The sequence below is a fragment of the Rhinoderma darwinii genome, chromosome 5 (genome assembly GCF_050947455.1).
Source record: "Rhinoderma darwinii isolate aRhiDar2 chromosome 5, aRhiDar2.hap1, whole genome shotgun sequence".
In the NCBI taxonomy this organism is placed as follows: domain Eukaryota; kingdom Metazoa; phylum Chordata; class Amphibia; order Anura; family Rhinodermatidae; genus Rhinoderma; species Rhinoderma darwinii.
Genome location: NC_134691.1, coordinates 69,763,054 through 69,778,059, shown reverse-complemented (window position 1 = coordinate 69,778,059; position 15,006 = coordinate 69,763,054). Strand labels below are relative to the sequence as shown.

Sequence of the window (15,006 nt, the reverse complement as noted above, 5' to 3'; positions counted from 1 at the left end):
GTAGCGACGCCACTATAGCAGAGCGGGGAGGTATCTCCCCGCTCTGCTATGTGCTAGCCGCACTTAGCTCCTTGAAGGAGCGGAATCCCCGTGTGTTCGGGGATTCCGCTCCTGGACAGAGCGCTTGATGTCTCTGTCCATATCTGGGCAGTGACATCAGGGGAAACTCCAGAAGCGGAATCCCCGAACACATGGGGATTCCCCTTCAGGAGTTGCCGATGATGTCACTGTCCGGATCTGCCCGGCCCGGCACGGATGCATAACTTTATGCAAACCGGCCGGGCAGAATGGCCGATTCTACCGGCCGGCACTCGGGCTCGGACGCGACCCGGTCGTGTGAATCCCGCCTTAAGCGATCGGCAGTAACTGTTTCTGCACCCTGGACAGTGACTACCGATCACAATATACAGCAACCTGTAAAAAAAATATAAGTTCATACTTACCGAGAACTCCCTGCTTCTGTCTCCAGTCCGGCTTCCCAGGATGACGTTTCAGTCTAAGTGACGGCTGCAGCCAATCACAGGCCAATAACAGGCTGCAGCGGTCACATGGACTGCCGCGTCATCCAGGGAGGTCGGGCTGGATGCCGAAAGAGGGACGCGTCACCAAGACAACGGCCGGTAAGTATGAAATTCGTTTACTTTCACTAGGGAAAGTGCTGTCCCTTCTCTCTATCCTGCACTGATAGGGAGAAGGGAAGCACTTTTCCCGCAGTCCGCAGAAGCTAGTCCGCATCAATTTACTGCACATTTTGTGCAGATCCGCAGCAGAATCTGCAACGCAGATTCTGTGCGGCATTGATGCGGACAGTTGCGGAGGAAATCCGCCACGTGTGGTCATGCCCTAAAGCTTGTCCTGCAAAAAACAAGCCCTCACACAGCTCGACGGAAAAAAAGAAAGTTATGACTCTTCGAATAGAACACAGAACAAATGTATTTTTAACAAATTGTTTTTATTTTGTAAGTAGCTAGCAGTAAAACTTAAAACAACTACATAAATGTGTTATCGCCATATTCGTATGGACCCGCAGAATAACGTTATTATGTCCCTCCTTTCCTCCGAATTGATATGACAGGTGGAATGTTTTAATAAAACTTGACACTAGATAAGAACTCCACAGCCCCCTACCCCCCCCCCCGTGTTGTTGTTGTTTTTTTGTCATTGGTAGGACAGAAGGTCTGCAGTTCGTAGAACAGATTTCTTTCTAGTTTTTTGGATAAAGTCTGGATCTACATTTTTTTGGCCTCTACAGGCTGTATCGATTATCTTTGTGGTTATATAACTTGTTCGGGAGTTCTCTAACAGGCTTCCAGATTCCAATCTGCTAAACAACGTTGTTTAAATCTTTTGTTTCTTACCTACAGGAGCTTTGGTGTATCTCCTGTGTTCTAGGTAGCGTATCATTCTGCTGCCCGCTCGATCGCTGTTCTGCGCATGCGTCATATCTCAGGGCATGCACAGGTTTATTATGTCGGCCATCTTAGTTGTGGCATACACTACCGGTCAAAAGTTTCAGAACACCTCAATTTTTCCAGTTTTCATTGATATTTACAAAGTTTAATTTCTCAGATGTACTTTGAAATAAAAGCATAGAAGAAATAAACAAGTTATGATGAATAAAAATAATGGATTAACTTTGTTTCAACAAATTAAATCTAGATTAATGACTCTTCAAAGTAGCCGCCTCTAGCTGATATAACCGCTTTACACAATCGAGGCATTCTTTCTACAATTGCATTCAGATATCGTTCAGAAATTTCTTCCCAACATTGTTGAAAAAGTTCCCACAAACGTGCTGCACTCATAGGTTGCTTTTCTTTCACCCTTCTGTCCAGTTCATCCCAAACAAGCTCAATGGGGTTTAAGTCTGGAGACTGTGCAGGCCATTCCATTCTTTGAGGCCTGTCGGCTACTTCTTGTCTTCTTAGGTAGTTCTGACATAACCTAGTAGTACGTTTTGGATTATTGTTTTGCTGAAATATGAACCCTTGACCAAGTAGGCGTACACCAGAGGTTATTGCATGGTGCATCAACATGTTGCTGTAGCAGTTTTTGGCCAATATGCCAGTAACCCTGTGCAAGTTGCCAACTCTGGATACAGCAAAAGTGCCCCAGACCATCACGTTTCCTCCTCCATGTTTGACAGCTGGTGTCGCACGCTGAGGAAGCATGCTTTCACGTACTCAACCAAAACCCTGCGTGACGTATCAAAGATGTCAAATTTTGATTCATCAGTCCATAAGACTCTTCAGTAGCCAACTGGAGGTGCTGCTTGGCCCAGGCAAGTCTTTTTTTTATTTTGCAATCTTAGCAGTGGCTTTCTTACTGATACTCGACCTGTCAAATCGGCAGATAGAAGTCTTCTCTTCACAGATGACATGGAAACTTGTTTATTTTTTTGCTGCATTAAGCTGGGCTTGAAGATTTTGTGTGTGAGGTGCCGATCAAGCAAACTGTTGACTATCAAAACCTTGTCATCTGATTTTGTAGTGGCCTTTGGTCTGCCAGACCTCTTCCTGTCAGAGTTTCCACCAGTATCCAAGTGCCTTTTGATGGTAGAGGTCACCGTACTGACTGCCACCTTGGCTTTCTTGGCAATTTCTCTGTAGGACAGACCTCCACTTCTAAAGGTTATAATTGTTTGTCTGTATTCTTTTGTTAATTGCCTTGTTCTTGCCATTATGATATGAATGTGCTCTGTCCTGAAGAGCAAAACTGTCCAAATCCTGCCCTACAGGGTGTTGTAATGCAGTCTGTTCCAACACTGGTTATATAGAATCGGAGGTTTTGAAAGTAATCTCCAGTCCATCAGACCGAAAAACCGGATACACAACAATTCACCAGTATTGGTGAATCCGCAAATCTGGACCGTAAAATGACATGTCCTGATTTTATTTGCGGTCCGGATTCGTAGCCCCCGCACTGATCCATGTAAATCTCGGCCATGTGCATGTGGCCATAGAAAAAAATAGGTCCGCAATTTATCCGCAAAAATGTGGATAAATTGCGGCCGCAAACGCACGGTCGTGTGCATGAGGCCTTACTCTTAGAGTCAAGTGTATTGACTTCTATACCTACAGTAAGGTCACCTTGTGCCCTCTTGTGGTTATTTTGCTTATTGCAAAGTAAGTTTTTTCTACCTGGTTTCTCTTCCAGCCTTGGTTTTGCACCTAAAAACAAGTGCTGGAAAAAGACGCCATTTGGCATGTAAAGAATTCAACACCCTTCTTTCCTATAAAATTGAACTTCTCTATTGTATAAATTGTTTACCAGAGGACCGATCTGCCAGCCTTCCCTCAATAAGGGGTGTTGTCATTTGCTTTAAAGATTTTGTCCGTTCTTTGATGCAGGTGATGAAGAAAGAATTCAAAGCTTCTTTATATCTCATCTTGCGTGGATTTAATGCTTAGCGCCGTCAGAGTAGTTGATAAATTACACTCCTCCTCTTCAGAGCAAGAGGAGTTGAGAAACAAAATCTCTTTGATAAAGAGAAAATGCCTAAGCTCATCCAGGCAATCTGGTCAGAGGACCAAACAAATAAACCGCACAGGGGATTAACAGCCCTCCACCTTTAGAGGGCACCGGGCATTTAAAGAGGATAAAGCACTCTTGGCCCTTCTGTCTATGGAATTTAAAGGGATTTTCCGAGTTAAAACTTTTATGTGTCAGTGTTTTTAACCTTGGAATGTGATTACATTTGTAATGCAACTACTGTATCAAAATTGTCCCCGTTTCCCGATGCTGCCATGGGGAACATGACTGGTGATGTCACTCTCTTTGCACGCTGTGTTTACCAGCCATATACCTATCATGTGGTCAAACCATTAAAAGTTTCTTCGTGGTATACGACACGTCACTAGGAACGAGCATGCGCGGTACTGCTGTTCTCTCGCTTGTCAAGCAATAGAACAGCAGGGACCATGAATGTCTGTTTCCACTAGGTCTATGTCAACAAGCAGGGACCGCACATGCGCGTTTCCAGTAGGTCTGTGTCAACAAGTTTCTCCGAACAATCATCTATCTCAATAGAGCAGTTATGCATAGTTGCCAACATTTTTTTTTTTTTCAGGGACACTTAGGGTGTGTCTTATGGGGCGTGGCTTATCTGTGGCTAATGTGGCTTTATTCCCAGAATTTCTGCATACAAATAAATGAACAAACATTTCTGCACTAGTTTGACTGACAACTACTATTGTGGCTAGTATCTCTCTCTGGTTATCCGGTTGTTTAAAGAGGCTCTGTCACCACATTATAAGTGGCCTATCTTGTACATGACGTGATCGGCGCTGTAATGTAGATTACAGCAGTGTTTTTTTATTTAGAAAAACAATCATTTTTGACAGAGTTATGACCAATATTAGATTTATGCTAATAAGTTTCTCAATGAACAACTGGGCGTGTTTTAATTTTTGACCAAGTGGGCGTTGTTTTTCTAAATAAAAAACACTGCTGTAATCTACATTACAGCGCCGATCACATTATGTACAGGATAGGGCACTTATAATGTGGTGACAGAGCCTCTTTAAAGGCAGGTGATGTCTCACTTTATCACTAGGACTAGGTGATATGTGCTGACCACTACTGGTAGCGTAAAAAACCAGTGTAGATAATGCCATGCTCAGTGCCCCTTGTAGATGGTGCGCCACACAGCGCCCCCTGTAGACGGTGACACACAGCGCCCCCTGTAGACGGTGACACACAGCGCCCCCTGTAGACGGTGACACACAGCGCCCCCTGTAGACGGTGACACACAGCGCCCCCTGTAGACGGTGACACACAGCGCCCCCTGTAGACGGTGACACACAGCGCCCCCTGTAGACGGTGACACACAGCGCCCCCTGTAGACGGTGACACACAGCGCCCCCTGTAGACGGTGACACACAACGCCCCCTGTAGACGGTAACACACCGCGCCCCCTGTAGACGGTGACACACAGCGCCCCCTGTAGACGGTGCCACAGCACCCCCTCTAGACGGTGCCACAAAGCCCCACAAACCTTCTCGTAGATAGTGCCACACACTCAAACCCTTGTAAATAGTGCCACACACACCCCCTTGTAGATAGTGCCACACATACATCTCCTTGTAGATAGTGCCACACACACCTCCTTGTAGATAGTGGCACACACACCTCCTTGTAGATAGTGGCACACACACCTCCTTGTAGATAGTGGCACACACACCCCCTTGTAAATAGCGCCATTGGAGCTCCCTTTAGGTGTAGGATCCCCAGCCAGAGCGTTGCCGACGCTCGGGTTGGGGATTCCTTTCGTGGAGGAGCCCCTGACATCACTGTACATGTATGGACAGTGATGTCACGGGCTCCCTCTAGGAGCGGAATACCCAGCCAGGGCGTGGCCAACTCTCTGGCCGGGGATTCTGTTCCTGGAGGAGCCCCTGAAGCCACTGTCCATATATAAACAACGACGTCAGGGGCTACCTCTATGAGCAGAATCCCCGGCAAGAGTGTTGGCAACGCTCTGGTTGAGGATTCTGCTCCGGTAGGAGTGAATGGCAGAGCAGGGAGCATTTAGTTTCCTGCTCTGTCATAGTATTCAACTGTATCGGAATCCTGAGGACAATTGAATATGGCAGTTGCCGGGACATTTTCCGTGACAATAATTTGCCAAGAGGGTCTCTGTAAATTCAGGACTGTTGGCAACCATGGTCATGTAGTGCAGCATCGTGGTCAACCTCTAATATCTTTATTAGCCATTATAGGCTACAGGAGAGATATTCAGTGGAGAATGCTATTGAGCGGTCAATGCTAAGATTCGTAAGTGTCCTTCCCTGAGGGATTTCCTGCCATATTCCCATTATTGTGCTACTGTAAAGGATATAAGGGAAGTTTTAATTTAGAATGCGAATTCTTTTCCCTTAGTCCCGTCAGCAGCACTAAGCCCTTATGCACACGACAGGGTTTCCCGGCCGTGTGACAGCCGTTCAAAAAACGGGCATCATACGGGCTGCAGTAGGAACAATAGACCCCTAATGGGGCTATTCACACAACCGATTTTTTTTGACGGGCCAGGAAACCTGGCCGTCAAAAAATGGGACATGCCCTATTTTCGGCCGTTCTCCTGGCCGCCCGGCTCCAATAGAATTCTATGGGGCCGGGTAATACACGGCAATCACTTGTGCTCCAAGTGACGGCTGTGTCCTCCGTTGCTCGCTCTCTTTCCTTCTCCTCTTCACAGTGCAAAGTGCATGTGAGGAGGAGGAGGGTATTTCTTTGCTCCCTGTACGAGCGGAATCCCCAATCCCCGGCCACAGCTTCGGCAACGCTGTGGTCGGGGATTGGGGATTCCGCTCCAGCAGAAGTCCATGACTTCACTGTGTCCATATATGTACACAGTGACGTCAGGCCCTTCTGAAGCTGAATCCCCGACCCTGTGGCCGGTGTCTCCGCTACAGGAGAAGTCCCTGACTTCACTGTCCATATATGGACATTGAAGTCAGGGACTTCTCCTGGAACAGTGGCGCTATCTATAGACAGGTAGGGGAGATCAATCTATGGGGGTGCTGTTTAGAACTACCTACTGGGGGCTGCGGGCCACTACCTACCGGGGGCTGCGGGCCACAACCTACCGGGGGCTGCGGGCCACAACCTACCGGGGGCTGCGGGCCACAACCTACCGGGGGCTGCGGGCCACAACCTACCGGGGGCTGCGGGCCACAACCTACCGGGGGCTGCGGGCCACAACCTACCGGGGGCTGCGGGCCACAACCTACCGGGGGCTGCGGGCCACAACCTACCGGGGGCTGCGGGCCACAACCTACCGGGGGCTGCGGGCCACAACCTACCGGGGGCTGCGGGCCACAACCTACCGGGGGCTGCGGGCCACAACCTACCGGGGGCTGCGGGCCACAACCTACCGGGGGCTGCGGGCCACAACCTACCGGGGGCTGCGGGCCACAACCTACCGGGGGCTGCGGGCCACAACCTACCGGGGGCTGCGGGCCACAACCTACCGGGGGCTGCGGGCCACAACCTACCGGGGGCTGCGGGCCACAACCTACCGGGGGCTGCGGGCCACAACCTACCGGGGGCTGCGGGCCACAACCTACCGGGGGCTGCGGGCCACAACCTACCGGGGGCTGCGGGCCACAACCTACCGGGGGCTGCGGGCCACAACCTACCGGGGGCTGCGGGCCACAACCTACCGGGGGCTGCGGGCCACAACCTACCGGGGGCTGCGGGCCACAACCTACCGGGGGCTGCGGGCCACAACCTACCGGGGGCTGCGGGCCACAACCTACCGGGGGCTGCGGGCCACAACCTACCGGGGGCTGCGGGCCACAACCTACCGGGGGCTGCGGGCCACAACCTACCGGGGGCTGCGGGCCACAACCTACCGGGGGCTGCGGGGCACAACCTACAGGGGGCTGCGTGGCACAACCTACAGGGGGCTGCGTGGCACAACCTACAGGGGGCTGCGTGGCACAACCTACCGGGGGCTGCGTGGCACAACCTACCGGGGGCTGCGTGGCACAACCTACCGGGGGCTGCGGGCCACAACCTACCGGGGGCTGCGGGCCACAACCTACCGGGGGCTGCGGGCCACAACCTACCGGGGGCTGCGGGCCACAACCTACCGGGGGCTGCGTGGCACAACCTACAGGGGGCTGCGTGGCACAACCTACAGGGGGCTGCGTGGCACAACCTACCGGGGGCTGCGGGCCACAACCTACCGGGGGCTGCGGGCCACAACCTACCGGGGGCTGCGGGCCACAACCTACCGGGGGCTGCGGGCCACAACCTACCGGGGGCTGCGGGCCACAACCTACCGGGGGCTGCGGGCCACAACCTACCGGGGGCTGCGGGCCACAACCTACCGGGGGCTGCGGGCCACAACCTACCGGGGGCTGCGGGCCACAACCTACCGGGGGCTGCGGGCCACAACCTACCGGGGGCTGCGGGCCACAACCTACCGGGGGCTGCGGGCCACAACCTACCGGGGGCTGCGGGCCACAACCTACCGGGGGCTGCGGGCCACAACCTACCGGGGGCTGCGGGGCACAACCTACCGGGGGCTGCGGGGCACAACCTACCGGGGGCTGCGGGGCACAACCTACCGGGGGCTGCGGGGCACAACCTACCGGGGGCTGCGGGGCACAACCTACCGGGGGCTGCGGGGCACAACCTACCGGGGGCTGCGTGGCACAACCTACAGGGGGCTGCGTGGCACAACCTACAGGGGGCTGCGTGGCACAACCTACAGGGGGCTGCGTGGCACAACCTACAGGGGGCTGCGTGGCACAACCTACAGGGGGCTGCGTGGCACAACCTACAGGGGGCTGCGTGGCACAACCTACAGGGGGCTGCGTGGCACAACCTACAGGGGGCTGCGTGGCACAACCTACAGGGGGCTGCGTGGCACAACCTACAGGGGGCTGCGTGGCACAACCTACAGGGGGCTGCGTGGCAGTACCTACAGGGGGCTGTGTGGCAGTACCTACAGGGAGCTGTGTGGCAGTATCTACAGAGGGCAGTGTGTGGCAAAAATTTACAAATTAAATTTATCCGATTTTAAAACGGACAAGGAAAAAAACGGATGCAAAACGGGTCAAAATCGGGATCGGAATGGATGCAAACCGGCCGGGAAAAACGGCCGATTTTATCGGCCGACACTCGGACCCTGTAGTGTGAATAGAGCCTAAAGCTTCCTCCTTAAATAAAAAAAAAAGATCTTTAGGAGTTCTTTTATAGCATTAGGTTTCATCAAAAATTCCACCTGTGCTATTAGTTCACACGGCGGAAAATTTCCACATTGTTGTGTTGCGGATAGAACTAAGGGAAAAAAGATTTACATTCTAAATCAAAACTTTTTAACGCAGGGAGAAACGCCGTAAAAACGAAACCCCAAAAATTATGTTGGAATTGCCTTTTTTTTCATTACACCCCACAAAACATTTTTAAAAAGTTTCTCATTACATTATATAGTACATTAAATGGTGTTATTAAAAACAAACTCGCCCCGCAAAAAAAAAATTACCCTTATACGGAAATGCCGATGGAAAAACAAAATTAATGACTCATGGATTGCAGAAATAAAAAACAAAAATTAAATAATTGAAAATGTCTGTGGCTGCTCTGGGGAGGACCAACTTAATTAAAATGATTCTTATGCCCCAGGTACTGTACATTCTCCATAATTCCCCGGTATGGATACCCAAGCACTGGTTTAGACGACTGCATAATCTCTTTCGGGATCTAGTCTGGAAAAGGGGGGTTCCTAGAATTAAATTGGAGAAACTGCAATTGCCAAAAGATGAAGGGGGTGTAGCTTTGCCGAATCCTTGGATATACTACTTGGCTGCTCAGAGCCAACATTTTAAAGGATGGAGGACGAAGAACTGGGGATCCAGTGCACACTTATTGTCGTATATGTGGGGAGGGATTAATCCGATGGAGGGGCTGGAAGCGCATACGTATAAGAGACTCACAAGTACTTAACCGACATCACTCCTGATACATAAAGTATGGTGGCAATGTAAACAAATATTGAGCATAGGGATGCGTACCAAATATACTCCCATATGGCATAATCCGGTTCTGTGGGAATTGTATCAATTGGAGGGCATGCAAAAATGGGAAATGGCAGGGGTTGTACGACTGAGTCACTTGTATGATGATACCACACTGAAGTCCTTTCAACAATTGAAAGACAAATTCCAACTGGAACACAGTATGTTCTACCAATATCTGCATATACGTCATGCCCTGCGGGCGCAGGCAGATGTGGTGGATCTGGCTGTTTGTGCGATGGGGGTCTTAGAATATACGGCTAAGGCAGACACCTAAAGGGCTGATTTCAATGGCTTATAAGAGCTTGCTATCAAAACAAGGGAGATCCTATGGAGCTGGTGAGAGTGAAATGGGAGCGGGATATAGGCTCTTTGACCAAAGAAGAGTGGGAGGAGATCTTGGCGTCATCTTACCATCTATCTCTCAGTATGGCGCAGAGGAGGTCGCAACTTTTCTTGATACACCGAATTTACCGAACCCCATGGGTGCTAAAACCGATAGGGCTCAGTTCGGATGATAAGTGCCCTAGGTGGTCGGAGGAGAAAGCATACAGCTATAATATGTTCTGGACATGTGGGGCTTTACGGACCTTATGGGGGGAGATATTGGAATTGCTAAAAAAGGTATATGGTCTGGAATTGGCGGCAGATCCAAAGGTGTTATTGCTGGGGTTTGTGGGCAAACTGGGGGTGACAGGTTGGAATGCTTGGCAATTGCAAAAATTCTATATCAGACTAGGAAGTGCATCGCTAAACACTGGTTGGATGTGGAGCCTCCCGTGCAGGGGGAAATTGGGAATGCTGAATCATAATATTTTGATGGAATATAAAATATTTTTGAAAAGGGGCAGTGTGAAGAAATTTGCTAAGTAGTGGGGAAGATGGTTGGCCTCCCCTGGGGTGGTGTCTTCTGACCTGAGCAGAATACGGACATGAGTCTAGGAGATCATTTCTAGTAACGTCAAGAGTAGACCGGAGGTGCAACATTGGGTCCGGTTAGTAGAACTAAATTTTTACGGAGTGCGAATGATAGAGATACTGATAGGGGACTGTGCAGGGGTTGAGGGGGGGGGGGAATGTTGGGGTTTTTCTGTATGATGCTCTACTGGAAATGTGGTATATGATGTGGATACAGTTGACACATCTGACTGTTAATGTTTCTTGTTTATGTTAATAAACTTTGGACGGATTTTAAAAAAAAATGGCTGTGGCTGGATGGGGTTAAAAGATTTTCTGTCTTCCCTCTTCCACCGAGCGGACAGCAGAAGAAATATTTCCTTGTGACGCTTCCCATGATCACCCATATTCTGGGATATTATATTAGGCAATATAGTTCTAAAATATGTAACACTTACTTTTCTGCTTCTGGTGAGACAGTGGCTGACTACAGGCAGCTGTAGATCTAAAAATGACACATTAAGTAAAGTAATCATTCAACACACATATAAAATATACCTACAGTTTATAATAAGGCTATTCCCCGCAGCCACAGTTTGTACCTAGTTACATCGCAAAACTTTCACATATTTATTCCACTCCCTTGCCGTCTGCAGCACTTTTGCTTTTGTGGAAAAAAAAAAAGGAAACCTAGCCAACAGAGTCAAACGGAATCCAACTGAAAGAAAAGAATACGGGTATGTTCACACGCACTGTTTTCAGACGTAATTCGGGCATTTTACGCCTCGAATTACGCCTGAAAAAACGGCTCCATTACGCCTACAAACATCTGGCCATTGCTTTCAATGGGTTTTACGATGTTCTGTTCCCACGAGGTGTAATTTTACGCGTCGCTGTCAAAATACGGCGCGTAAATAGATGCCCGCATAAAAAAAGTGCATGTCAATTCTTGGGATGTTTTAGGAGCCGTTTTTCATTGACTCCATTGAAAAACAGCTCCAATAACGTCCGTAAAATACACCACAAAAAACGCGAGTTGTTAAAAAACTTCTGAAAATCAGGAGCTGTTTTCAGGCGAAAACAGCTCCGTAATTTCAGACGTATTTTGCTACTGCCTGTGAATATACCCTTACCATTGGAATCAATGGTAAGGCTGGATTCACACAAGCATGTTCAGTCCGTAAAGGACGGAAAATATTTTGGCCGCAAGTCCCGGACCGAACACAGTGCAGGGAGCCGGGCTCCTAGCATCATAGTTATGTACGACGCTAGGAGTCCCTGCCTCGCTGCGGGACAACTGTCCTGTACTGTAATCATGTTTTCAGTACGGGACAGTAGTTCCACGGAGAGGCAGGGACTCCTAGCGTCGTACATAACTATGATGCTAGGAGCCCGGCTCCCTGCAGTGTATTTGGGCCGGGACTTGCGGCCGAAAAACGTTCCGTCCATTACGGACTGAACATGCTCGTGTGAATCCAGCCTAATTCAAACTCAAGCGATTCTTTCCATTCAAGCTGTCAGTCATCTCTTCCTCTGACGAAAGAGAGCTACATGGAAGATTATGGTAGTGTGAACTCATTTTTTTTTTTTTATAACATTTTTTAATTTTTACATATTGCAGGAAATCTCATCTAGCTGCATCACAGAAATTATTGCATTACAGTCAAATGAATTGTCCCGTAGTGTGACTCAATGTATTCCTATGCACTACATCATGTAGCCACTTCAGATAAAAGTTGGCCAAACCAGGCAGTCTACAATTTAGGCCCCATGCACACGACCGTGCCCGCAATCACGGCCCGCGATTGCGGGCACGGCCGGCCGCCGACTGACAACCGCATTTTCGGGCCATGCTCCCATACAAAGTATGGGAGCACGGCCCGCAAAATGCGAAAGAACGGACATGTTCCATAATTCCCGGAACATTTCCGCGGCACAGACACCCTTCCGTAGTGCTACGGAAAGGTGTCCGTGTTCAATGAAAGTGAATGGGTCCGTTTTTGCGGACCGCAATTGCGGTCCGCAAAAACTGAGGTTTTTTACGGTCGTGTGCATGGGGCCTCAATGTGTATGGGGGCAACCTGACAGAAAGAAGGAACAGGCATGTTGGATTTCATCATGCTGATCCTTTGTTGCTTTTGGATAAAAACTCCTGCCAAAGTGATGATATAGAAAATCTGACTGTTATTAGGGTTAGACTGGCCCGCCATAGTACCACAATATCCTCTGATTTCCCCAGGCTCCGAAATAATGTAGTCACGACCCGTAATAACGGGCTCATAGACTTCTATTGGCGACGGGTGCCTTACCGTTTTCTAACGGGAAGGTGCCCGTGCCGTTGAAAAAGATAGAACTTGTCCTATTTCAGGCCGTAATAACGGCACGGACAGTCCATAGAAGTCTATGGAGCTCTCGTAATGACGGGTGGCTACATGTGTGCACCCGTCATTACGGCAGCGTTGCTAAGCGACGTCAGTAAATAGTCACTGTCCAGGGAGCTGAAAGAGTTAACTGATCGGCAGTAACTCTTTCAGCACCCTGGACAGTGACTACCGATCAGTATAAACCTGTAAAAAATAAAAATAAAAGACTTTCATACTTACCGACAACTTCCTGCTTCCTCCAGTCCGGTCTCCCACCCGTTGCCTTGGTGACGCGTCCCTCTCGACATCCTGGATGACGTTTCAGGCCATGTGACCGCTGCAGCCAATCACAGGTCAATCACAGGCTGCAGCGGTCACATGGACTGCCGCGTCATCCAGGGATGTCGGGCTGGATGTGAAGAGAGGGACGCGTCACCAAGACAACGGCCGGGTAAGTATGAATTTCTTTAACTTTTATTACAGAAAAGGCTGTCCCTTCTCTCTATCCTGCACTGATAGAGAGAAGGGGCTGCCGATTAGTGCAGCGCTATTTTGCCGCCAAAAACGTGCCCGTAAATACGGGTGGAATACGGGTGACACCGGACCCATATTTACGGGCACGGGTTCGTAAATACTGGTGCAAAACGGGTGGAATACGTGTGACACCGGACCCGTATTTACGCCAGTATTTACGGGTGGGAAAAAATACGGTCGTGTGCATGAGGCCTAAATATAGAGATAAAAGTGCAGGCCTTTGAACAAGCTGTAGATCACTCACAGCGGTATATAAGTTTGCGTGACACGTGATACTGGGGTAGCGCACCGCCCACAACTCATCCTCAGACAAGGAGCGTGGAGAAGCTAAAGGAAGGGAGAAAACTCAGACATAAAAGGATGACAGTAGATTTGAGAACACCAATAAATTTCTATTTCACTGTAGATTACAGCTGGGCAAAATATAAATAAAAGCCCAAAATGGAAATGACCCTTTAATGGTTTCTATTCATTTAACAGCCTAATAATTGATTTACCTGTCTCTGTATAGAGTAGATGAACACAAGGTATAACCTCTGCAATGCTGTAAACGAGGGAATTGGTTCACTTTGATGCCTGGAACTTCCCCATTGAAGGTTGGCGGATTAGGATTTGCTTTATAGATTATAGAGAATGATTCTAAAAAGATCAGAACACAGTGTCTTCAATTGTACAAGTCACAACAGAGATCAGTGTGATGTGTGCAAAGTGTTTTTAATAATAAAAAAAAAAAATTTACAATCACGATTCATCATACAAACCACAAAGCCCGCTGGTCACCACAAAAAAATCACGGCCGAGGACATTTCCATCAACATTTTTGCCTCGTGACAGCTCTTGCAAGATCTGTGCCCTAGGCAGCTATGGCTTGTGTAAATGTCGCTACTACAGGGAATCTTAATTTAGCGAACAGTGACATGATCATCAATCTTTTTCTTCATTCGCACGGGCCAATTTTTACTCAGTACTGCACCCCGAATATTGCAGCCAGAGCTTTGATCTCTGTGTCAATTTAAAGCGAAGATTCTGATACCAGGACATAGCTCTACTCTAGTTGCACTGGTTTAAAGAGGCTCTGTCACCACATTATAAGTGGCCTATATTGTACATGATGTGATTGGCGCTGTAATGTAGATTACAGCAGTGTTTTTTATTTAGAAAAACGATCATGTTTGACGGAGTTATGACCTATTTTAGCTTTATGCTAATGAGTTTCTCAATGAACAACTGGGCGTGTTTTACTATATGGCCAAGTGGGCGTTGTGGAGAGAAGTGTATGACGCTGACCAATCAGCGTTATACACTTCTCCCCATTCATTTACTCTGCAGATAGCGATATAGCTATATCTCTATGTGCAGCCACATAAACACACTGTAACGTTACTGCAGTGTCCTGACAATGAATATACTTTACCTCCAGCCAGGACGTGATGTGTATTCAGAATCCTGACCACTTCTGTAGCGTCTCTGTGATTTACAACACAGCACAGTGAGATCTCTTGAGACTACGCCTGCTATGCTGTAAATCACAGAGACACTACAGAAGTGGTCAGGATTCTGAATACACATCACGTCCTGGCTGGAGGTAATGTATATTCATTGTCATGACACATGAGTAGCGTTATAGTGTGTTTATGTGACTGCAAATAGCGATATAGCTATATCGCTATCTGCAGTGTAAATTA

At 48.7% G+C, this 15,006-nt stretch overlaps 1 protein-coding gene across 1 annotated transcript in view; it reads right to left on the bottom strand.

Moving 5' to 3' along the window:
* The window catches only part of C5H8orf89 (chromosome 5 C8orf89 homolog), a 42,242-nt gene that overhangs the window by 7,312 nt on the left and 19,924 nt on the right, over positions 1 to 15,006 (bottom strand). Inside the window, exons 4-5 of the mRNA XM_075828217.1 lie at positions 13,819 to 13,960; positions 10,883 to 10,929 (exon numbers count right to left, since the gene is read on the bottom strand). Of these exons, the coding sequence (XP_075684332.1) occupies positions 10,883 to 10,929; positions 13,819 to 13,960 (189 nt within the window). The remainder of the gene's footprint in view (positions 1 to 10,882; positions 10,930 to 13,818; positions 13,961 to 15,006) is intronic.